At 45.2% G+C, this 24,890-nt stretch overlaps 1 protein-coding gene across 1 annotated transcript; it reads left to right on the forward strand.

Annotated features, from left to right (window-relative positions):
- The first annotated feature begins 1,220 nt into the window (after positions 1-1,220).
- C8B (complement C8 beta chain) lies at positions 1,221-20,081 on the forward strand. Its single transcript, XM_021542134.3, has 12 exons — positions 1,221-1,471; positions 2,796-2,937; positions 3,986-4,127; positions 5,243-5,384; positions 7,363-7,495; positions 8,124-8,321; positions 9,649-9,889; positions 11,643-11,771; positions 13,121-13,284; positions 15,498-15,651; positions 17,546-17,614; positions 19,687-20,081. Exons 1-12 carry the CDS (start codon positions 1,407-1,409, stop codon positions 19,836-19,838), a joined length of 1,731 nt encoding a protein of 576 aa, XP_021397809.2. The 5' UTR covers positions 1,221-1,406; the 3' UTR covers positions 19,839-20,081.
- The last annotated feature ends 4,809 nt before the right edge of the window (positions 20,082-24,890 follow it).

A 24,890-nucleotide genomic window follows, 5' to 3' on the forward strand; every position in this document is an offset into this window, starting at 1 on the left:
GTTTGTCCTCGATGTCAAGAGGGCAGTTTATCACCGTGCTTGGTAGCTCTGGGTTTAAAAAGGACTGTCTGAAATACAATCTTTTATTTGGAGCAGATTCCTACAAGGGTTCAGTTGTGTGCCTCTCTGTGTTAAATTGTTATCATCAGGCTGCCAGGCCAGAAAGATGCCTCAGCCAGTGCTGATTTTGCAGGGATGTGGCTCCACAGCAGAATAATGTAATTTGTAAGGTAACTGTGACATATTAAGGTGTAGTCCTTGGCCAGGTAATGGCACTGAGGTTGTTGGGTTTGTTTATTATTAGTGAAAATGAATAATTTTATGTGTAGCACCCATCAGTGCCATAATGAGCAAATTAAAATGAATTTACACTTTGTATAACCAAAGCACTCAGAGATGTGTCCCAGGGTGAGAGATTGTGCTGCAAAAAGGCAGAGCTGCACGAGTCAGGCTTCTTCTCATTGTCCAGCAAGGGGAAGGGTGGGAAAACAGGATGGCATTCCTCATTTTGTGCAGGAAAAAACAGATTTGGAGAACTTTGCTCTCTCTAAGATGCTTGCTGTAGGCTAAGCCTGATAGGAAGATGACAGGAAAGACTCTTGTGTCTCAGGAATCAAAAAGCTGTGCCTGGAGGGAGAAGCAGCAGGATGTGAAGGCTCAACAGGCAACCAAAGAACGACTCCTCCAGGTTCTGTGTGATCTGCCTTTGAAAGCCCAGCTGAACTGATGGCCACCAGCCCATGGTAAGTTCTCAGCCCAGTCAGGACCATTTAAATGACTCAGTGCAACAGTGAGAAAACACCAAAACATTAAATTTGATACCCTGACAGGTCCTGCTTTCATGAGCTCAAGACTTTGGGGATGTGGAGCAGAGAATCTCTGTGGCATGGCCCAGCCAGGGCTGAGGCTCTTGTCCTCCCCAGCAGCAGGAGGGACAGGAAATTACTCTCAGGGAGGTATAAGACTTTCCTTGAGGCGTGAGAAAAAGTGCTTATGCCTGGTGCCTGACCTTCCTCTGGAAGACAGACATGAAAACAGCAATAAATAAATGATTCTGCACTCTCTTCCTAGAAAGACGACTTGAGTTTACTTATCACTTCCTTCTTGCCAAGACTCAAATATGTTTCGTTTGTTGAAATATTCATTTTCCCCGTCCCTTGAAAGGAGCATCACAAATGAAGGTGCAGATTGCTGCTAGGCACAGCTTTGCTGGCCTCGGGAGAGCCGTGTGCTAACCACTGCAGCGTTTACCTTGCGAGCCTGCCAGGTGCTGGGTCAGCTGCAGTTTGCAGGGTGGCAGAGCAGCTCTGCAGCTCCTCTTTTTGTGCCTGAGCCCTGTTCAAACCCCCACAGCAGACAGGCTGGGGGTGTTGGTGGTGTGGGACCGCCGGCGGAACCTCGGAGCGATGAGCATCCAAGTGCTGCTGCTGCTCTGTGCCGTGCTGGGCGCCCAGACCGATCGTGGCGTTGGGTGAGTGAGAGTTTCTGGAGCCACATGCAGGGGTGACAGGAGAAAGCATCAGGATCAGCCCAGGCTGTGGTGTTGCACGGGCTGGAATTGCTGCCGTGAGCGATTTCTGCTGTCTCTAATGGAAGTCGTGTGGAAGTCGGTGTAGGGCAGCGTTTCTGAGCAATCCTGGTGATGAACTGGAGCTGACAAATGGCCACGCTCTGTTGTAACGTGGGATTGTTTGAACATGCAGCCTCCTGTGCTGGCTGCCCCACAGAGTGCTGGGCACACGGGGGGTTGTTTCCTCCCAGTGCAGAAATGCTGAGAATGTGGCTGGGAGCCGTTCCTTTCTCTGCTGGTGGAATGGATTTTGCTTTTTCGGAGAACTGCATCTTGTAATCTTTCCAATCTAACTATATTTTTGCACCGTTGTGTGAACTTTGAGCTTTGATTTCATGCCTCAGCAAGCTGATGAGGTTTTGTAATTCTTTTATTCTATGTGATTTTTAATATGCTATAATGGGAACCCCATGCCAGGCACTAAATCATACTTAAAGCTTCAGCTGGTGCTGTTCCTTGTCGGGGTGGAAAAATTGGGAATGTCCCTGTGGTAGTTTACTTGTCAAACTGGGTATGAAAAGAAACTAATTGTCAACATTTTACTAAAGCTCCCCACTTGAAGGAGGTGCAACAAGGGAGCATTTGTCTGGGACAAGGATTTAATCAGAAATCCTGAATCCACCAAAAGAGGAGGCAGCATTTTTACTGTGGCATTGTGGAAACCTTGGAGACAGCTGCCATGTGAGGAAGTGAGAGTGGCTGGGGTGAGGAGTAAAGGCTCACACTTGGGGTTCAGCTTCATTACTGGGTTGAAAGGGATTAATGGGTTAATGACTCGTGAACTGAGAGTAGGATCTAAGACCAGTGCCTTTGGCCAGCTTGGGGGAAAAATGGGCTGCTGGGCAAAGAGAGACACTTATTCTGGTTTTGAGAAACGCTGAGTGCATGCCAGGCCTTTGGGACTGATGTTCATCGTGGAGGTATCTGACCTTGGAGCCACGGAGCAAGGGCAGCAACTGATGGTGAAGGTTTTACTGCTTGCACAGCTTGAGGGGAAGCCCAGATTGGTGGGCTGTGGATTTAGTTTCCCTTGTTGGCACTGCAGAGTGGATCAGGTTTTTGCAGAATCAGTGCCATCAGGATGACCGAAATCCAGAGGTTGCCTACAAAGCGTGATGAGTGCTAATTCTCCTTGGTGTGAGGTTTCACACAGGTGTAGGCTGAGGGGCCAGGTCCTCAGAGCTCACAGTTTCACAGCCTGAAGCTCTTGTGTTGTTGGTCACAGTGGCCAGGAGTCCCCGAGCCCCAGTGGCAGCGTGGCCAGGAGCAGGCACGCCCGCTCCGTGAGTGTCCCACCACAGCCCCGTGACTGCATCCTCTCCTCCTGGTCCTCCTGGAGCAAGTGTGACCCATGCCAGAAAAAAAGGGTGAGTGTCTGTGCTCTGGGGACCTCTGAGAAACCAGGAGGTGGAACCTCCTTCGAGCCGTGTCCCTTTTGTCCATGGGGTTGGGCAAAGTGAGGGGGCTGCTGAGGAAAGCCCTGGACAGGTGAGACCATGGGTTTTGCTTTCAGGTGGCTTTTAGCTCTTCGACTCACAACCTCCAGTAATTCCAGTGCTTTCCAGGGTGCCTCACTGTCCTGAGAAGGTGCAAGGCCAGGCTTTGCAGGGACTTTCCAACACAGTCCTGTCCTTCCAGCATCAGTGCGAGGCACCTTCCCCACTAATGGTCCCCTGTGGGACCTGGAGACAGTCGGTGCCTCTCAGGATTAAGATGCTTTTTCTTGTCTGCCAGCCAGCATTTTCCACCTGAGAAACCCCATCAAATGAAAGCAATGATCCCAACAGCATGAAGAGCAAAATCCCCGTTGCTGGAGAGACCTCTGCTAACAAGTTGGAGAAGCTGTTCCCAGGCTTAAGCAGAAATAAGCAATGATGGGAGTTGGGGGGAGAGTGAAGCTTCATATCAAAGAGTTAATCTCAGAAGCTGGGGAAAAAAGGAGGGCTAACATATTGGATGGAGTAATTGACTGCTTCACAGCAGTGTTGTGGGCGGAAAAAAAAATCCCTAATGATACAGAGGGGCAAGTAAATACACTGACAGAAAATAACAAGGGATGTCGTTACCAGCACTAATTGAAAGAGAGGAGAGGGAACTGGATCCTTCCTCGCTGCTGCAAAGTCCTGCACTGCACTGTCAGGCTCATTTAAACAAACTGTCAAAGAGAAGCAAACTTTCCTTCATCCCTCCCAGTCCTCAGCCCTTCCTCAGTAAAATTAAAACTGTCTCAGATCAGAAACCTTTGAAACGAGGCAAATTACCAGCTTCACACTTCTGCGCTGACACTCTTCTCTTTCAATATGACAGAGCGCTCTTAGATCAGTTCCCGGCGACACGAAGTTTGCTTTTCAACCAGAGGAGCGTAAAATTCACCATTTCTGTGCACTCGAGTCAATGTTTTTCACTTCATCACAGTACAGGTTTGCCCGCCTGGAACAGCCCTCTCAGTTCAGAGGAGATGCCTGCGATGGCTCTGACAGGGAGGCTGAGCAGTGTGTCACCAACACGCCGTGCAGGAGCAGGGCTCGCTGTGATGGCTTTGTGTGTGCACTCACAGGTAAGGATTTTTGGGATTTGCTGCTCAGGTGTCACTTCTGATGCCACTGTGTGGAGCTTTGTGCTTCTGCAGGAGTTTGCTGGGCCAGAGGGATGCCAGGAATTGACCTGGCTCTTCCCATGCTTGTGTTTGTGTCAGTGAGTCGATAATCCATCTTTAGAATCTCCAAATAGGAAATTGTTACCTGGTTATATCAGCAAAATCTGTAGCACAAGCTCAGCACCTGAGATGGGGCAAAGGAAAAGCCTCTGCAATCCATCTTCCAGTGTTTTGGTGTGACTGAAAACACTCAGGAATTGTGGACATGGGAAGAGAGAAAGAAAATAATACCATATACAAAGCCAGCTGAAACAGTGCTAGCATTCAGGAACACACATAATCACAGGATATGATTATATGCAGATGCTTTTATTGAGAGCTCTGGGAATCAGGGGTACAGACCCAAATCTGACTCCGACATGGCTTTCAAGCTGAACGTATTTTATATTCTGTCATTATATAACTTATATATTAATTATTAAACTTATATTGTTCTATTGTATACATTGACTTGAGTTTCTCATGATCTTTCTTAGGTCCCTGACCACAGTTTCTCATGATTATTCTTATGATTAAACAGTAATTATATTTAATTAATAAACAATCATGACATCTAACAATTATATCATTTATCATGTACTAGCTACACAGATGCAGTTCTAGCAAGGTACAAAATCTTCATGTACTTAGGGTATTTATTTTTCTTTTTGGGGCCTACTAAGCTTAATTTTCCTTTTAACCCTAAATCCCCATTATTTTAAAATCCTTTTACTATCAACAGCCTGTTTATTCTCTCAAAATGAAGAAAAAAAATCAGCAAAAACATTCTATGCTTTTTATACTTTTAATTATTGTGGGTTTTTTCCTAAGATGAGCAAGGAACTTTAAGGTTATGACCCTTTTGAGTGAAACTGAGCAGATGGACTTTGGGGATCCATGCAGATAGAGAAGATTTTTTTTTTCCCCAGCTAGGTTTGAACCATTCATTCCAGAACTTTTCTGTTTTGCTCCTAGACTCCATGTCAGGGAGTGTGATCACAGATTGTTTTTTGGGTGATTTTCTCCTTCCATCCTAGGGAGATGCATTGCACGGAGGCTGCTCTGCAATGGGGATGACGACTGTGGGGACCAGTCAGATGAGAAAAACTGCAAAAAAGTGTTCAAGAAATGTGACCAGAAGATGGAAGAGTATTGGGGAATAGAGAACCTGGCAAAAGGGTAAGGCTGTGACTTTGGTGAGATGCTGCTGGACCTAAGGCTGGGAATGATCTACTGGGACTCCAGGCAGAGGAAAGCTGGAGCAGTTGCTGTATCCAGGAGTGAGCTGGGATCCAGGAACCTGATCCCAAGCCTGGGGGACATGGACCTGTTGGAGCAAGTCCAGAGAAATCACCAAGTTGGTCAGAGGGATGGAGCAGCTCTGCTGAGAGGAAAGGCTGAGAGAATTGGGTTGTTCAGCCTGGAGAAGGCTCTGGGGTTTCCTCGTTGCAGCCTTTCACCTGAAGGAGTGAACAAGAAGAGATGGAGAGAGGGATTTACAAGGGCCTGGAGGGACAGGACAAGGGGGAATGGCTTCCCGTTGCCAGAGGACAGGGTTAGATGGGGAATTGGGAATGAATTCACCCCTGTGAGGGTGGGCAGGCCCTGGACAGGGTGCCCAGAGAAGCTGTGGCTGCCCCTGGATCCCTGGAATTGCTCAAGGCCAGGTTGGGCTTGGAGCAACCCAGGATGGTGTAAAGGGGGTGGGACTAATTTACATTTAAAGATCCCTCCTAACCCAAATCATTAATCCTTGGCTTTGTTTTCTTACAACCTGTATTGGTTTCGTGGGGAGGGGGAAATGTGTTCAAATTCTTTTGATTTCTTCCACGACATTGAGAGGTAGTGGGATTTTTGTGCTTTGTGTGAGAGGGGTAGGGTAAACCTGCATATTAGCAGCTCTGTGGGGATTAAAATCTAAGTCTGAATTGATTCAGTTTTTGCAGACTAAGATTGTGACAACATTCTATAAGATCAGACTGTGTGAAAAGACTTTTTTTTTCTTACTCTGCAGGGAAAAAATTGCTTTTTACATTAAAAAAAAAAGAAAAAGGAAAATCATATTGCAAGGAAAAAATATAATTTTCTCATTATTCTCTGGAGATATGGCTTCTGCACATGTCATTGCTATTGCTTTGTACTTCTGAGTTTAATCAAAATTAAAAATAATGTTGGACAATTATAGGAACATGCTTCTCATCTCTTTGAAGCCACAATTGCTCAGTAATTTGCTTTTAGTGGACTTTCCTTTTTTTCCAGATTGTTCTAAAATTGGAGTTAAATTTTTTACAGCTTCAGTGTCATTATTATGCAAGCCTCTCTCCCCAAAATCAGGAGAGACAGATCCAACAGAGTCCTGGAGTGCTGATAGTTTTTTGTGGGGTTTTTTGGATGAAGTTTCACCCCACCAGCAGCAATGGGAAAAGCAAGTGATGGGGTTTAATCTCCTCATCTCCACAAACTGCAGTGCTGCATCTTTCTTAGAGCAGACAGGTTAAGGTTTCTGTCCAGCCTCCACTGAAATCAAAGGAAAACTCCTTGTGCTTTCAAGGATCAGTTGAGCTCTTGCTTGAGTACCTCTTTTCTTGTTCCCCCACAATTTTTACTGTTATCTGCTGACCCCTGGTTCACCCTTGGCCAACCTGGCAAAGATTTTGGCTGATAAACCAGAATGAAGAAGTGGCAATTAAAAATCAGTCTAATGGATGGCATGGATTGGCAAACCTGTCTTTGAAGGTTCTGGTGGATGCTGTGGATATTTGGGGGTGCTCAGGCTGAGCAGCCTGGTGAGGTGGGGATTTGGCTGATCCAGTTTGTTCTGCTTTTCCTGGAGAGTTCCAGTAAAGGCCACAAAGCTGCCAGTGCTGGTGGCAGTAACACTGGTGTCTGGGGGATGAAAATTGACATTTCTATTCACCAAGTGTCAAAATTCAACTCTGTCTTTTGCTTTCTCGTTAGTCAGGTCCTTCTGCAGCACCTGGGTTGGTTGGACAGTGAAAGAGGCCAAGCTTTCTTTTGGGGTTTCAAAATAAAGTGTGAAACAAAGAGCCAAATAAAACAATATTTTGCTTTTCTCAGACAAGACATTCAGTGTTTAGCTCTGAATTGTATGGATTTTATGGTATCATAAAATATTGCTGTTCTGCTTCGCCTACAGGTTGAATATCTTCACAAACAGCTTGGAGGGGTTGGTCCTTGATCACAGGTACTATGCTGGGGGGTGTTCTCCCCATTACATCACAGACAAGAGGTTCAGGAAGCCCTACAACGTGGAAAGCTACACACCAGAGGTGCGTGCCAGATGTGCCTGCAAATAAACCTCCACACACTTCTTCCAATGGATTTAGTGCCCAAAGCTTCATTGCTGAATCATTTGGTAAAAAAAAAATCACAAAATTCTTGACACCCAATGGGATCAGGCTGATTTTTACCCTTTTTACAACATCCTCATACCCCATGCACTCCATGATGTTGTACACACCACATGCTTTGTGTGAAAACTTGTTCCTGTCACGCATCAAAACTGGATTTCAAATATCGTATACTTGACCTTAGTGCTTCTGTTATCATGATGTTTTTGAATGCTGCCCACTAGGAAACCTTTTCATTTTAGAATTTGTACTTTAATTGATGCCTGTGTTTAAGATTTCACCTTCTTTGCATAAGATTGACATATTAAGTGAAAGCCTGAGGACCTTGCAGTATGGAGGAGATAGGAGCTTTCCTGCTGCTGTAAATCAAGTATTCTTGAAGTACCTGTGTTAATAATAATAGTGCTTTGCAATTATACAAGGCTTTTCATCTTCAAAGTGCAAGCATTAATTCACAAGTATATTTGTGTCTACATTCCTTCCCCACGCTTCAGGTGTACAATCACTGTGCAGGAAATTAGACGTGTTGTTTTTCCTTTCTGTTTAGACCAAAGGCAAATATGAATTTACAATGACTGAATATGACTCCTACTCAAATTATGAAAGCAGTGTCCTGAAGGCAAAAGCTTCGCAGACAAGCTTCAGCGTTGGTATAAAAATACCAAAAGTGTTTGAACTTGGTTACAATTCAAATGACATGAGGTTCAAGAAGTTCATGCAGAGGATGAAAAGATTTTCTTCAAGTGTAAGCACTGCTCACTTAATTCCCTGCTAATGTGTTCCCTGTGTGTGTGTGTGTGTGTTGGTTTGAGGCTCCTCCTTAGGTCAGCAGCCAGGACTGGGATAAACCAAATCCTTTCCCCAACAAAGTCTTGACTACCCCCACGACGCCTTCCTTTGTGTTTGCAGCATCCAGGAGCTTTTCCATTCAGCTCTCAGCCAGGATCTGGGCTGCTTGGCTTTTGAAATAAGCCACAGCTGGTTGGAGAGGACTCAGTGATGCTTGAGGGTCCCTTCCAGCTGTGGATGTTCTTTGATTCTCAGTGTGGTCTGTCCACTGCCCTGCTGGACATCCACCTTTGAATGCCTGTAGTGAAAAATTGAAATTGAAAAGCCTGTTCAACTTGAATCTGTAACTCCTATGACTGCCAACATTGGTTTTCTCTTTTTTCATCTGCTGTTGCCATAAACAAAGATAGTTCATATCAGTGGTGCAATACTATCACCAATCTATGTCTCCTTTCAGTATAAAGTGTACTCAGGAATGGCAAAGTATTCCTTGCATTTGCTTCCTGCAAACTGGAATTTCTCACAACAAGATCAGAGGCTGATGAGAAGCATTTGCAACAGATATCCATAAATAAAACAAATATTAAGTCCTGATCTTATTTTTTAAGCTGCAGTGCTCTATACTGATCCCTCCCTGATGTGCTTATCCTGCTGGCCCAGACAACTGAACGTTAAATCCTTTGAACATAATGGAAGACATTTTCTGTTCCAGACATTGATGCCAGAAAGGGGAGAGAAAAAGATTCCTATCTACATACATATCTACACAGAGTCATAAATATGTGTGTGTATGTGTGAGAGAGTGTTTGTGTTTTCTTCTTTCCATTTTGAAAAGGGCATAGTCTGTGAAATATGAATACGGCTCAGCCAGAGAATCATGATTCCTGTACAAATCATGATTTCAGATGTCAGAACTTTTTGGGAGGGAGTTTGTGAGAGATGAAGTTTTGTTAGGGGTAAAGCAGTCCTGCAGGATGCTGAGGTGTCCTTGCATTCTGGATGTGCCACATCAGAACCTGGACCCTGCCTTTTCCTGTGTCCCAGTCATGGCCTGACTCTCAGGAACTTTTATTACTACAAGTTTTACTTTTGCAAAAAACAGGAGATTTTTTTTTTTTTAAGAAATGAAAAATAGAAGATTTCCAGTGATAAGATTTCCAGTTGGAAACTGTGAAATGAATCAATCCCGACCTGCGCTGATGGTTTAACTGCAAATAACAAATTCCCACTGTCATGACAATGACATCCCTCCCTCCTCCTGGGCTCTGCTGCCTTTCCTGCAGTCCAGCAAGTTCATCCACGCCCGTGCTGAGCTGGCTGTTGGTGTTTACAAGCTGAAGCCCCGGGGTCTGATGCTGCATCACGAGTTCCTGCAGCGGCTCCGGCAGCTCCCTGTCGACTACAGCTACGGGGAGTACCGGGAGCTCCTCAGGGATTTTGGGACACACTTCATCAAGGAGGCCACCGTGGGAGGCATCTATGAATACACCTTGGTCATGAACAGCGAGGAGCTCCGCAAGGCAGGTACGCGCCTCCCATGGTGGGGAAGGAGCTTTGGGGACAGATTTTGGGTGGGAAAACCTCTGCACAGGCACACGGGTGGCTCAGGTCTGAGAGGGAGATGATGGGAGAAGGAGTCAACAGCAGCTCAGAGAAATCCTGCAGGAAACGTGGGAGTTGAGGCTGGCAGTGAATGAAGAGGTTTTCAAAGCATGCTCAGCATCGTGGGCTGGATTTAGTTCACAAAGAAAGGCCCTGTGGCAAGCGTTTGAGACAACACGTTTTAGAGGCTGACAAGATGTTGAGATGAATGAGAATCGTGGATCTTAACACTTCTGTTAGCTTTGAAAACCTTCAACCAAGTTCTTTTTCCACTGCCTTTCAAATGGCAGTTGTGGAACACCTTTAGCCTCGAGAGCTTTTCCAGCATGTAGGAAACAGTAAATAATTTGCTGGGTGACTCTTGTGCCTGACATTGCTCCTGCTCTTTGGCTCTGGCTCCCTTTGTTGTGAGGAATGATGATTGTTGTGTAGGACAGAGCAAGCAGTGTGACATTAATCAATAGCTGCACTCTCAATTATTTATTCATTGGCAGGGGAGTGAGGAACTGCCTCTGCTGTCTGTTTGCAGAGGCATTTACTGGGCTCTGCTTTGTGCAATACTCTGCTTGTTTGTTCTTCTGCTGTGTGGGAAGTTCCTTACCCTGGAGTCAGAGAGAGGGACAGAATTTAGATTCACATTTCAGGTATTCAAATTTTAACAGAGTTCCCCAATTTCTCAACTGTTGCTGCGGGCCCATCACAAGCCACGTTTGTTTAAACTGAACTGTATTATTTGCTTCAAAATGCTCAGTGTCTGCTGACCCAGGGCAGGATTCTGCAGCAATAACAATATTTTCACACTAGTCCTGACCTGGGCTGTAAGTCCTCAGCAGGGTTTTGTAGGTCCAGTCTGAGAATTCAGGTTTTTCCCTTCAAATCCCTCATTATATTTGTACTGTCTGTGCTGGAACTGAAGTTTTATTTTGCAGATCTGGTATCCCACCCTGAGTGACATGGTTGGTATTTGCTCTGCTCTCACACAGAATCCAATCTGCCACATCTTAGAGTCATGGAATCCTTTAGGTTGGAAAAGCTCTCTAAGCTCAGGGAGTCCAGCTCTTAACCCAGCAGTGCCAAGGCCAGCACTAAACCATGTCCCCAGGTGCCACATCCACATGTCCCACGAGTCCCTCTGGGGTTGGTGACTCCATCCTTGCCCTGGGGAACTTCTTCCAGGGTTTGATCACTCTTTCAGTGAAGAAATATGTCCTGATAGCCAATCTAAATTTCCATGTGGCACTTAAGGCTCTTTTGGAAGCAGAAAATCAGAGATGTGAGCTGGCAAAAGGAGGAAAATCTATTTAATCTGGTCCTCTTTAAAAACCTGGAGCCCGTGGAGGGGGAGGAGTGGTGGGCAGTCTGTGCTTAGACATCCACTGCTTTCCTGCCCACTGCAGCTCTGCTTAACCCAGTACAGCATTTACTCTTCCAGCATTTACCTTGCATTTCCACTTGGCTTCTGAGTTCTGTGAAACATAGAGATTTCATTTCATTTCATATAATTCTGTTAAGTATCAAAAAAAAACCCCAATATTATTCTTCTTCATCATATCTTGTCTTGTAGATATCATATCATATCTAAAGCAAAAATACTTATCAGCTCTCATTTTCTGTGTACATGTACATAAAACATGAAACAATTGTACTAAAAGCTTACAATTTTTGTGTATTTAAGGTTATTCTCTGAGCGATGTCCAGAAATGTGCACAGAAGGGCTTTAACGTTGCTGTGAACTTTGGTAAATTTTCTGTGGGGCTTGGAGTAGATTCAGCTGGCTGTAAAGCCCTTTTGAAAGAGATTGGAGGTAAGCACAAAACACTTCTGCCATTTCATTTTTTTGTCATAGTGAAAGGAAGGTTTTGTCATCTTGCCTGTCTGAAATGTTTCCCCACTCCCTCACAGCCACTTTTGAGTCTGCTGGCTAACCCCAGCCAGGTTTAACAGAGGGGGAAATATCTCAGAGCTCAGGGTTTTTCCCAAGATTTTCTATGTAAATATCTGTTAGCATCCCAAGGAGCTGATCAACCATCACTCACCTGGCCAGCTCTGTGTTAATTATCACCTCTCAGCAGGGCACTTGCATCCTGATGGGGAGAACAGGGAGGTGATGGTGTTGTGGGAGCCTCAGGGGGTGTGCACGGGTGGAAGGTGCACCTGGAAATACATGGAGGAGAACAGGGAATATTCCTGGTGGTGAGGAGCATCGGGCTGTGGAAGAAACCTCAAACCACGGGGAAGGTGTTGGAACCCCGGCCTGGCTCAGGGCTCCATGTGGTGGAAAAATCCCTCCTCCAACCCGAGCTTCCAAAGAAAACTCAGCAGTCTCTGTTGTTCAGTCTCAAGGCAGTTTATTGCAAGTTATCTAAAAGATTTTCTCCTCGAGCTGCTGTGGTTTGCTCACAGCTCAGGCAGAGGCACACACACACCCTGACATCCTCTCTGACTCCCGACTGCTGCTTCTCTCCCCGCCCAGGGCTGCTGCTCTCTTTTATATGGTACATTACATGTTACATGGTTAAAATTTCTCCCCAATACCTACTACCTATATTAAATGGTGCTTTTCTACTCTAAACCAATCTGTGAGTGCCAACATCATCAAGAACATGGAGGCAAGGAAGAAGAAAGAGGAGGAACAGGACCGGCCTAAATTCCTCCATCTTAAAACTTCTGACCCCCATGTACAAAGTAAAACCCCCCTGTACAGGCACTAAAACCCCCCTGTACAATACTAAAAATTCTTCCCTCTACTTTGTAACTACTTCTACTATATCTAAAATTTAGTGACTTCTTGTTCTTCCTGCAAGGTTGGTAACTCATTCCATGGCTCAAACCCAAAATCACAGCTGTTTGCAGCTGCCTGCCAGGGTCTCAAATGCTTCTGACCTGGACCTGGAACCTCCAACAATGTCTGAGGGACATTTTGAGTTCTGACAGGAAGGAATTTAGGGAAGGGATGTGGGTGCAGGATGGGGAATTCCTGCAAGGGAGCAGGAGGACACACTGTGCAGGAAAGCAGGTGAGCAGCACCTTTTCCTTTGTCCTCTGGGTGGGATGGGTCGTGCATGGGAGGGTTTTTGCTGTCAGCTGATAACTGCAGCCCACAAAGACCCAGCTTGGGCAGAGCTGGGCACTTCCCTGAGTGTATTTTTGCAGACAGCACTGCCAGGAAGCAGTTTGTGGAGGATTTCCTGGTGCTGGTCCGTGGAGGGGCAAGTGAAGACATCACCACGCTGGCCCACAAGGACCTGCCCACGGCCCAGCTGATGCAGCTGTGGGGAGATGCTGTGCAGTACAACCCTGAGATCATAAAGCTGAAGGTACTGCACCCTTCCACTTCCTGCAGCCCCAGCTGAGCTCCTTGGAAAACTCTGTGTTTAAATAATTTACATTTATAATAATTTAAATTTTTATTTAGATATTTTAATATTATTTAAATTTATTTTAAATTTTATGAAAATTTAAAATAATTTTATTTATTTTAAATAATCTAAATTTAGGATTTAGAGGGGAAAATAAACCAGGAATAACAGGCCTTATTGTGTGGCTTCTGTAAGTGAATATTCAGAAATGCAAAGGCGGGATGCTTTAAAGGGACTGTGGTTGGAAATACACAAAGTAAACAGCTTTAACCCTTTAACTTGGCTGTGCAGATGGCATTTCTTGCTGCCTGCCAGGCAGATCAAATGATCCACCTTCTGTTTTACCAATGTATAACTTACCAAAAATTATATCTGGCATCATGCATTTTATAAATATTTCTATTTTCCTTGATGTTTATCAATTTCTGTGAGCGCCAGTGACCATTCTTTCAGGTGGTTCACTGTACATGCCTGGGTGTTTGTGCAGCTTAGCTGAACCTTAAAAATAGGAGTTAGTCTTTGAAGAGTCAAGGATTTTTGATCCCTGGAGAGTTTTAGAAATGCAAAAAAGCAAGCAGAAGAGTGTAGCAATTCTACCTCATCAACTTTAGTGTCAAAATGAGTGAATAGTACAAAGGTGCAAGGGAACATCCTTTTAAACAGGAGTTTGGACTGGTAGAGGTGGAAGTTGATTTATAGTTTTTTTCATTGTAAAATTAATTTTAGGCAAATATCTTTACATTTGTAAAAGGGGGGGGTGTTTCTCAAGAAAGAGGTGAATTCCAAAAAGGTGAATGAAGCAAAAATCAGTAATTTGGAAATACAGCCAGTGCCCATCTGGACTTGCTGCAGCCCCTGGTGTGCTGTGGATTGACCTTCCAGAAGTGCACTGGGAGGTTTCAGGGCAGCAGACAAGAGAAATGCAGACCTCTGCACCAAATCCCCCACCCAGAAAAACCTCCCATGAGGAACTGAGGTGTTCTTTGTCTTGCCTGGCATCACTGACCAGGCTGCCCAGTGAAAAACCTCAGGCGGATGTAATTTGGATTTGGTATCTTCATTTCCATACCAATATCCCTGTGGGGCTGGAAGATCAAAAGTACCAGTGGAGTGTGACTAAATGTCAGCCCAAGAATGCTTAGTTAGGGAAAACTAAAGCAAATCAGTTCATAAATCATCTGCTGGAGGGACTTGGCAGGTCACTCTTAGTGTATTTCCTCATTTGTATGGTCTGAATTCAAAAAGCAAAGTATGGATCACAGATAATTGATGAAGAGTGGATGTACAGCAGCAGGAAATGAGGATTTTTTTTTTTAATTGGAACATTCTTTAGTTCTTATAGTTTGAGCCTGTGATAGAAGGAGGGTGAGATTTATGCTTCCTGTGTGTGGCCTGCATGGCAGCATCTCTGCAGTGAGGATGGGAATTTGGGATGGATCCTCAGATGGAATTGTCATCCCACAGGCAGTAATGGGGGGCTGTCACTACTGAAACCCCACTTTAACTTTCCCTTGTTCTCAGGAGGAAAATAAATGAGTGAGCCAAAGTCTCCTTGGTCCTGCACGTTCACTGTGCTGTGCACACTCTTGTCTTCTCTCCCCAGATGGAGACCAAATCCTCTCCCTTCTGGAAGGCAATTAAACACTTATCTGGGCTCCATAAGGATAAAAAACAGCCTTGAATTCAGGAGTGGTGAAGGTGGAAGTGCTGATGTGAATCCCTGTGACTGGTGCCTCTGGCTGTGCTGGGGGGCTGTAGGAGGAGATTTTTCTGGATGGTTTTTAGGGGGCATTTTTAAAATAATACTAAGAACTCACTCAGAAAATGTAAGTTTTGGAAAATCTGATCTAAAAATGTCTGTACCAGAAAAATGGATGAGAAAGGATTTAATGAAACTCCTGTGCAACTTAGGCTGTTTCTTACCCAACAGGTTAGATGCTGTATTTTGTTACCCAAAAAATGTTGTTTCTCCTCTGGTGTTGAAAACCAAGGGGAGCATCCCTGGGAGTATTCCTGACATCGTGGCCTCATTTTTCACAAGGTTTTAGCAAATAGCAATGGGAAATGTGGCAAAGCCTCCATTTCCCTCACCAGCTGTGCCACTGCTGAGCCTTGAGATGTTCATGGCATTTTGAGCTTGAGAATTAATGTGGTTTCTCCCCTCCCCATAGGCAGAGCCGCTGTATGAGCTGGTGACTCCCTCTGACTTGGCTGATTCCATGAAAATCAAGGAGAATCTGCGCCGGGCTCTGGATGAGTTCCAGCTGGAGAGCAGCTCCTGTCGCTGTGCTCCGTGCCACGGGAATGGCACCCCCTTCCTCAGAGGTACAGGGCTCCTGCTCCTCTTTCCTGCCCTCCTGACTGAATTCACAGAACCACAAGGTTGGAAGAGACCTTCAAGATCATCAATCCAGCCCCAGCGCCTCAACTAAACCCTGGCACCCAGTGCCACATCCAGGCTTTGCTTAAAAACATCCTGGGGTGGTGACTCCACCACCTCCCCAGCCAGGCCATTCCAGAACTTGATCTTGAATAAGATCAAGAATCTCGGAATTTATTCCAACGTTTATTTCCCTTGGCACAGCTTGAGACTGTGACCTCTCATTCTGTCAGTGCTGCCTGGTGAAAGGGACCCAACCCCACCTGGCTCCAACCACCTTTCAGGGAGCTGTAGAGTGATAAGGAAATTAGTTGGGAAATTGTGGGGAGCAAGTTGCTCTTTAGTTTTTCCTGTCATTTCTTTACCAGGGAATTACTCTGTGTTTTTAAAGTTGCTGTGTTTGTAGAGTCCTGGTAAGTAAAGACAGTAAAGTCAAGGGATGTGTCTTTCTCATAGGAGTGACCATTATCTGTAGTTTTACAGAAGAATTTGTTACTTCCCGGTTATGCATTTAAAAAAATATTCCTTGACATATTTAAGTCTCCTCCTTTTGCTTTTAAGATTTCTTCCATCCTCCTGGAGAAGTGACTATTGTCTCAGCATTAATTAGTGTTTGTAAAAGGGTTTTGAAGACGAAAAGCACCATGTAAGTGCTAAGCACAGTGATCACCACCACCACCTCCCCCTGTTTCTGATAGAAGCTGTCCTCCTCTGTAAGCAGGCTGTGATTTTAAAAATTAAGGGGAAAAATAAATTGAATGAAAACCACTCTGCCTAAACAAGAGACATATGATGTGATGAGAGCTTCCAACAAAAGGACCATTTTGTCAAGTGCCTAATTCCAATCTGCATCTGCAAAAGTCCTGATGAGAATTGTTATCATCAAATTGTATCTAATGTAGAAATGATCACTTCAGGTACCAGCAGCTGATTGTGGCACTTCAAGCATTTGTCTCGTGGTGACCTTTGTTTAAATAACTTTGTAGGAGCTGAGTCCAGGTTAGTATTTCATTTAGGATCTTCTCAGCTAAGGTTTTAAATGACCATATATTTTCCTAAGTGGGAACTCTTCTCCAGGTTCCTGACATGGGATGCACGTCCCTGAGCAGCCAGAGCAGGGATATTGGGCTTTTCCTCTGCCACAAAGCCAAGTGAGGATATTCCTGTCCTGGTTGCTCCTTCTTGATACTGCAGTTTGTTCTTTATCAGCTTTACCCTGAGCTCTCTCCACCTGCAGTGCTGTGCCCAGGTCTGAAACCCCAAATGTTAAAAGGACACGGAGCTGCTGGAGTGAGTCCAGAGGAGGGCACAGGGTAGGCAGGATTAGATGAGATGTTGGGAAGGAATTCCTGGCTATGAGGGTGGGCAGGCCCTGGCACAGGTGCCCAGGGGAGCTGTGGCTGCCCCTGGATCCCTGGCAGTGCCCAAGGCCAGGCTGGGCAGGGCTTGGAGCAGCCTGGGACTGTGGAAAGTGTCCCTGCCAACGGCAGGGGATGGGATGAGCTTTAGGGTCCGTCCCAGCCCAAACCATTCCAGGATTCTGTGATCTCTCTTGGAGAAGAGCAGGAGGACTCTGTGGTCCCCTGGCTTGTGGGATTGCAGCAGTGAGTCTGAGGTCGATCTGCAGGTCAGGAACAAATGTCTGGGGAGGTGAGAGGGGGGTGCAGGGCAGTCACAGCTCCCCTGTTTATTGGTATTGATCCCTTCAGCACTGGAGAAAAATGATGACATTTCACCCACTGCCCCTTCCTCCCAGAAGATGAAGTGCTGGGAGCAGTGGATGCCTGCTGGGAAACGTGGCTCCAGGTGTGTAATTGCCACCTCTGTGCTTGCTTTCAGGAACAGAGTGTGAGTGCTTGTGTCCCCTGGGCTACAGCGGCGCCGCCTGTGAGACCAGCAGGAGGAAAGGTGAGGGACACCCAGGAGAACCCCAGCTCTGTTAGGGGTGTCCAGGGCTGGCACTGATGGATGGGTGTCAGAACCCCGGCCTGGCTCAGGGCTCCGTGTGGTGGAAAAATCCCTCCTCCAACCCGAGCTTCCAAAGAAAACTCAGCAGTCTCTTTTTGTTCAGTCTCAAGGCAGTTTATTGTGAGTTATCTAAAAGATTTTCTTCTCAGGCTGCTGTGGTTTGCTCACAGCTCAGGCAGAGGCACACACACCCCCTGACATCCTCTCTGACCCCGACTGCTTCTTCTCTCCCCACCCAGGCCTGCTTCTCTCTTTTATATGATCTATTACGTGATACATGTTTAAAATTTCTCCCCAATGCCTATTACCTATATTAAATGGTGCTTTTCTACTCTAAACCAATCTGTGAGTGCCAACATCATCAAGAACATGGAGGCAAGGAAGAAGAAAGAGGAGGAACAGGACCAGCCTACATTCCTCCATCTTAAACCCTCTGACCCCCATGTACAAAACTAAAATCCCCCTGTACAGGTGTTAAACCCCCTTGTACAATACAAAAAAATTCTTCCCTCTACTTTATAGCTACTTCTACTATAATATCTGAACTTTTGTGATTCCTTGTTCCACCTTCAAAGTTGGTAAATCATTCCATAGCTCAAACCCAAAATCCCAGCTGTTTCCAGCTGCCTGCCAGGGTCTCAAATGCTTCTGACCTGGACCCAGAACCTCCAAAAATGTCTGAGGGACATTTTGAGTTCCAACAGATGGGGACTGATGCCAGCCCTGGCTGTGCCCAGCCTCCCCAGCCCAGTCCCCAGCTGGTGTCCCCTGCAATGGGGACAGATGTGTTTTCCCTGCCCTCTTCTGAATTTCTCTGCCCTCTTGAGGAGGTGAGTTTATTTTTGCATGTGCATGCCTTGCAGTTGTATCAAAATAGGAATTCCTGCCTAGTTCACAATCCCTGGAAAGCCTCAGGCCTCCTCCTTAGGAAACAGCTCTGTTTCCTAAGTTTTTCCCTTTATAAAACCAGCATGTTGCAAACTGTTCTTTCCCAGATATGCTACCGTGCTTTTTAATCTTAAAATCTTGTTATGTTGTTTTGAAGCATTTATTAATGCTTCTTGGTCATTTTATGTCTCCACTGTCTCCTGACTGATGTTCTTAACTCCTTCTAGTTTGGGATCATCTATGAATTTAATCATTTTGTTTACTTCTTCCAGCTCATTAATTTAGATGCTAAATAATACCAGATCCCAGGCACCCAGAGCTCTGGCACCAACCCACAATTTGATGCACTGCATTTATCACTGGCTTTGTTTACAGCCTTACCCAGTACTCATTCTGCATGGCTGTGTCCAAACTGAGCCAGGCTGAAATGCACTTTAAGACAAGATTTCACTGAACAGGGGGTCAATTTTTGGGTATTTCTTAGGCAGTCCATGGAGCCTTGAAGGGTGGAGTCACTGCCACCTTACTTCAGTCTGTTTTTCACACTCATAGTCACATCCAGCCCTCCCAAAGCTCACATCCATCCATTTGTCAACACTGTAACTTCATTTCTCGCTCCCATTTCCTCCTTTTGTGTGTCACCTCCGTGATTCTCAGTATTTTGAATTTATGTCACTCACATGCACAGGGTCCAGAAGAATCAGTGTAATAGGAAAAGCAATGGAGGGAAAGCTGAATAGTCAAGCTGTTGTTCATTGAAGTGCTAACACTGCCCCTACCACCTCGAAATGTGGCTGAGACAAGTTTAGTTGTTTCCCATCGAGGCTTGGACTAAGACAAAGAGAGAAACATCCTTCAAGCAAATATAAAGCTAATTGCCCTTTTTCCCCATCTTTCATGTCTACCTGAAGTGTAGTTAAAACAAACACCAGAGATGCTGAACAGAGAATTAACACCTCTGAAACAATCCCTCATTGTTGATGACTCCAGTGTATTGTTAGTGATGTGGACAGGGGCAGAGCTGTTTGTTCAGATACAATTCATGGCAGCTGACAGCTCTTCCCATGGAAAGAGCTGCTTGTTTCTGAAGGTCCTTTCCAGCTTTGTTGTTGCTTCTTTTCCAGATGCTGCTGTTAATGGGAACTGGGGGTGCTGGGCCAGCTGGTCCCCGTGCTCAGGAGGTCAGAGGACAAGAAGGCGCCAGTGCAACAACCCTGCCCCACAGAGTGGTGGCTCCTCGTGCCCAGGGCCAGCCTCGGAGGCAGTTCCTTGCTAGAAGGAATCAGTGGGGATCACACAAAGCTGATGGGCACACTGCTTGGGAAGACATCACCTTGTCAGCGTTCCAGACCACACATAATCACAGGATATGATTATCTGCAGGTGCTTTTATTGAGAGCTCTGGGAGTCAGGGGTACAAACCAAATCTGACTCCCACATGGCTTTCGAGCTGAACATATTTTATATTCTATTGTTATATAACTTACATATTAATTATTAAACATATTGTTCTATTGTATACATTGACATGCGTTTCTCGTGATCTTTCTTAGGCCCCTGACCACAGTTTCTCATTACTATTCTTACGATTAAACAGTAATTATTAATTTAATTACTAAACAATCATCACATCTAACAATTATAGCATTTATCATGTATTAGCTACACAGCTGCAGTTCTAGTAAGGTACAAAGTCTTCCTGTACTCAGGGTATTTATTTTCTTTTCAGGGCCTACTAAGCTTAATTTTCCTTTTAACCCTAAATCCCCATTATTTTAAACCCTTTTACTATCAACCTCACTGGCTATCTGAGTTGGCCTCACTCTGCCCATGGGTCTCATCCAAATCAGAAACATTTCAGGAGACACTGGGAGCTGGGAGGGTGTTAGGAACCACACCTTTGGATGTGCAGTTGTCCCATGGGATTGAATGAGCTTACTGACCTCAATATTCTGCCTTTTCCCTGTCTTTATTGCAACGGGCTACATGAGACAAGCTTTATCTCTGCCTGTTTTTGGTAGCTGCATGATTTCAAATTGCACTGTCTTGTTGTTGAAGGTCCCTTTGAGATAAGAAGAGACACTTTGATCTCCCGTGCAGCAGGATGTGCACTGATGCACAGCTTCTGTGACGGCAGCTGTGTCGTGTGGAGCAAAATCCAGCACATTAAAGCCTAAATCTCAATGAGCACAACAGTATCTAACGTGACATTTAGAGCCACTGTGCCTCACTACTCTGCTTTCCCAATTTATTGTACTGTTCCCACCCCTGCCACGGGCAGGGGCACCTTCCACTATCCCAGGTTGCTCCAAGCTCTGTCCAGCCTGGCCCTGGACACTTCCAGGGATCCAGGGGCTTCTCTGGGACAAATGGAACATTTTGAAAAAGCTGTCTGCACATCCCCAAGGTCTTCTGCCCTTAGTAGCTGTGTTTTCCCCAGCCAATCTGTGGTTAATAAGTCTGATCCCATGAAATCCAGTATTCCAGCTGCTGCTGGGTCCATCCAGGGTGGGACATCTGTCTTGGAGAGAGTTCACTGTGAAAAGAGACAAATTGGTTTGCCTTTTGTTACCCTACTAGGGCTGTACAGCACAGTCCAGGTCTAACAACAGAGGAATTCTAAAACCCTGTACTTAAAAAGCTTCAAACTTAAAAACCTTTAAAACCATTTCATGAGCCTGGATCCTTCCAGGGATTTGCCTCCTGCAGCTTTGGTGGTGGTAAATGATTTTTGCAAAGACATTTGGTTGGGCTTGCTGTGAAATAACCAATGACAGCTTTGCTCCGAAAGGCAATTCCACCAGTGCAAAGTTGTTCATGAGTGCTGTGAGTCTTCTAACATCTGCAAGGTCAAACTCTTCTGCTGAGGGTTTATTTAGCAGAGCTGGTGACGGTGGGCTGGTATCGCCCGTTCCTTTCCTTTCAGACTGACGTTGTCTGAATGTAATTCCTGTGAGAGCAGCTCAGGCTCCCTGACATCTGAACAATGGAACATGCATTTAGTTGTAGCCCTCATGCCGCCTCCACACTTATCCACAGGGCTCCTGTGACAGCTTTAAGAAAGGAAGAGCACATTGCATATGTAAAACAAGAGGACTCTGTGCTCATTATGGCCTTCATCATTTAGCTGCCAACCCAAAACATTTCCCTTTCCCACTGTGTAGCTGCAATATCTTTTGTCTGGTGGAAATTTGCCAAGAGATTCTTTTTTGGGTCATGGTCAAAGAGGTCACTGCTTGTGTGAAGGAGGATATGCCTCCAAGTTTTTTTGCAGGGGCTCTGGAGATGCTCTGCAGGTGAGGACCCTGAGCGTGGCTCACCTCTGAGGTCACAAACTGCAGTGCCATTGCCTGCCTTCCTGAGAAGCTCCAGTGTAATCTGATTAAGGGCATTTCTCCGATGAGTCAAGTGGCTTTTGTAACTTTGACCACCTTTCCTGATCATCAAGCTGGTCAGACACGCAGCAGTGGTGCCTCTCTCGCTGCTGTGGCAAGGACAGCCAAGTCCTTGCAACCTGACTTGGGACTGTTGTTCCCAAACCAGAAAAACACAGATTTTTGGGAGTGGCAACAGTACCTGAGTTTGTATATTTGGGTTTTGAGGGATTTTTTTTGGAGGAAGAGAGGAGAGGTTTGACAGCCATCAGGATCATCAGGATAGTCTGACTGAAGTATGATTTCAGCAGTGGCTGAATATTCAGCCTGTAGGCTTAGAAACCTCTCATAAAGGACATAACTTTATCTTGTCCTTGTGATTTCCTGCTTTGATTCACCTAACTAATGATTTATTATAACCTGGAGGGTAATAAAAAATACTATGCTGAAGCTTTTATTGTTTCATTTTGGTTGCCATTAAATTTTGGTACCATCTTTTAGTGGTGTTCCTAACTCTCCCTCCCTGTGTAAGTTCAGATTAATAACCCTGCTGTGCACTTGTTCAGCACTGCTTCTGGTTAAGATCCTCCTCTCAGTGGGGCTCTCCTGCATCCCATGTTGTATTTTCACAAGTTTTCATGAGGAAAAGAAGAGGACAAACACAGAGAGGCTGTGTTTAATTGCACCTCCCCACTTGAAGACATTGCTGGGGTATCCTGGCTTCAGGAACTCCCAGGAGGGTATTTCAGGTGGGTGGTGATTGCCTCATCCAGCTTTTCCAGGATGAAACCAGCTGGAATCTTGCAAATCTAACATCTCCATCAGCAGTGGGAAACTGGACTGGATTCATGTCCTGCCTGTGAGGCTGGAACATCGTCCAGGCTGCAGCTGGAGATTTGCAAACTCTGTATTGCTAAATCTTGCTGTGTTTCTCCCACTTTCAGATGGATGTAGTTGTTCCTGCCCAGGTTCTCTCCCTCATCCAGCTGTTTTGTTGAAAGCAACCCAGAAAGGCCATGCAGAGGTATTAGCAGTCCCCAGATTTCAAACTCCTGGTTTTACCCTGGTGGCTGAAGAGCCCAGTGAGCAGCCAACACAACTGCCAGATCTCAGGTCAAATCGTGCCTGCAGATTTATCTCCCTTTTATATACCATTTTAATACCTCTTGTTTCTGTAAATCAAAAAGCTAGAGTTGAATACAGTAATTATTACCATTATAAACCAACATTTTTACTTATTTGTAGTGCAGCACCATACCACCAACACCAGTCCCTCCCCAAAGTCACGAGAACCTGGAATTTCTTTTGTTTCAGGTTTTTCTGGTGGGATTAAGAGCTTTGTATCTGTCTGTGCATTCTGCTGGATAAAAAGGGAAGGCAACAATTTTTGAGCTTCTCCTGCCAGGGAATTTTTGCCTGCTCTAAACTCCCAGGCTCAGAGGGATGCAGGCGTTGGGGCAGCTGATGTGACATTGACCCTGAGGTAGAAAACAGCTCTGTCTCAAGCACTGCCCTTATCTCCTCTTCTGTTAGCTGGTTATCTGGAGCCTACACCTTGCAACCTCAGGTGTATTGTCATCAATCATTTCCTATTTTCTTCTGCGTGCTGGTTCCTCTCTGCCCTTCCTTTGTTAATAACCCAGTTTGCCTATATCCATAAAAATATCTGATTGTGATACCATTTATCCAAAGCGCCATACATCCATCATGTGCTTATGAGAGAGATAAACAAGGTCTCCTGGGAAATATGCCGCCAGAAATATATAGGATAAATAACTATATCAAATGTATGTCAGTGTGCAAGAGGGGAAAATCCATTCATTAAAACCCGGGTGGAACTGCAGTGTTTTATTGTACCCTCTAAGCTTTTAGTTTAGCTAAGAAACGTACATTTTTGCTGCTTATCTCATCTTGCACAACTCTCCTGCTGCCCACTTCAGCATGAGATATATTAGCTTCTTCCACTGCCATTGTAAATGTGTAATTGCTCATCATCTTTTTTTTTTTTTTTTTCCTAGACCTTACAGGCAGCTTCTTCCTTTCTTCTGACTTCAGCTTCGTTGCTCCTGGGTTTCAGCACGTGGATGTTTGAGCCCTGGGGGTGGAGGGGGAGGAGAGGGGCACTACCCACCTGCCTTTGGTGTCTGAAGAAAGCCCTTGGGTTTGTGTCTCAGTGCCTTGGGCTGTGAGGTGAGTGATGAGAATTAACACCTGCAGGTAAAACATAGCTTTCCTGCTTTTATTTATATGCTTCATGGGGATTTTGCATGCAGTTTCTTTAATCACTTGGATTTATTTTCTTTTTCTTGGTGGTTCTTCTGTGATTTATCCTTTTAGAAAGAGCTCTAGAAGCTGAGGATGCAGATTGTTTTCCTGCAGGCCCCATCTTTTCCCAGCCTCCAAGGCATCAGATCTTTCTGTTCATTAATTTCTCCCCTCTGGTCAAAAAAGAAGCGTTCTTGGTTTTCTGACTGAGTTGATTTTATACTCATTTACTTGCAGGCCTTTTCCCGAGTCCTAAAAAGTCAATGTAAAGGTAAGAATTGCTTGTGATCCAAACTGGTCCTTGGTATAAGAGCCCTGTCTCGTGTTGCCACAGAACCAGGCAGCCCAGATTCATTAAATCACCTGTTGTGATGCTACGTTTCACATTCCTTTGGATATCTAAGTCACACTGATCCACGGGTACTTCGTGCTGCTGCATTTCATAACACAGAAGACACCAAATTCAAGCCCTTGGGAGCAAATTCCTCTCTGGGTGAACAGCTCCTTCATCTGGAATAGCAAGGTTGGCCCAAAAGGCCACAGCTTTGCCCCCCAGCAAAGGGATTTTTCACAGAACAATCCATCTCAGGAGTTGAGACAGCATGGTTTGTTGTTTTCAGCCCATAGTTTCATTTACAAGCAAAAAAAAAAAAAAAAAAAAGTGGTGAAAAAACTGGCCTTTGGCAAAC

Source organism: Lonchura striata, chromosome 9 (genome assembly GCF_046129695.1).
Source record: "Lonchura striata isolate bLonStr1 chromosome 9, bLonStr1.mat, whole genome shotgun sequence".
Lineage (NCBI taxonomy): Eukaryota > Metazoa > Chordata > Aves > Passeriformes > Estrildidae > Lonchura > Lonchura striata.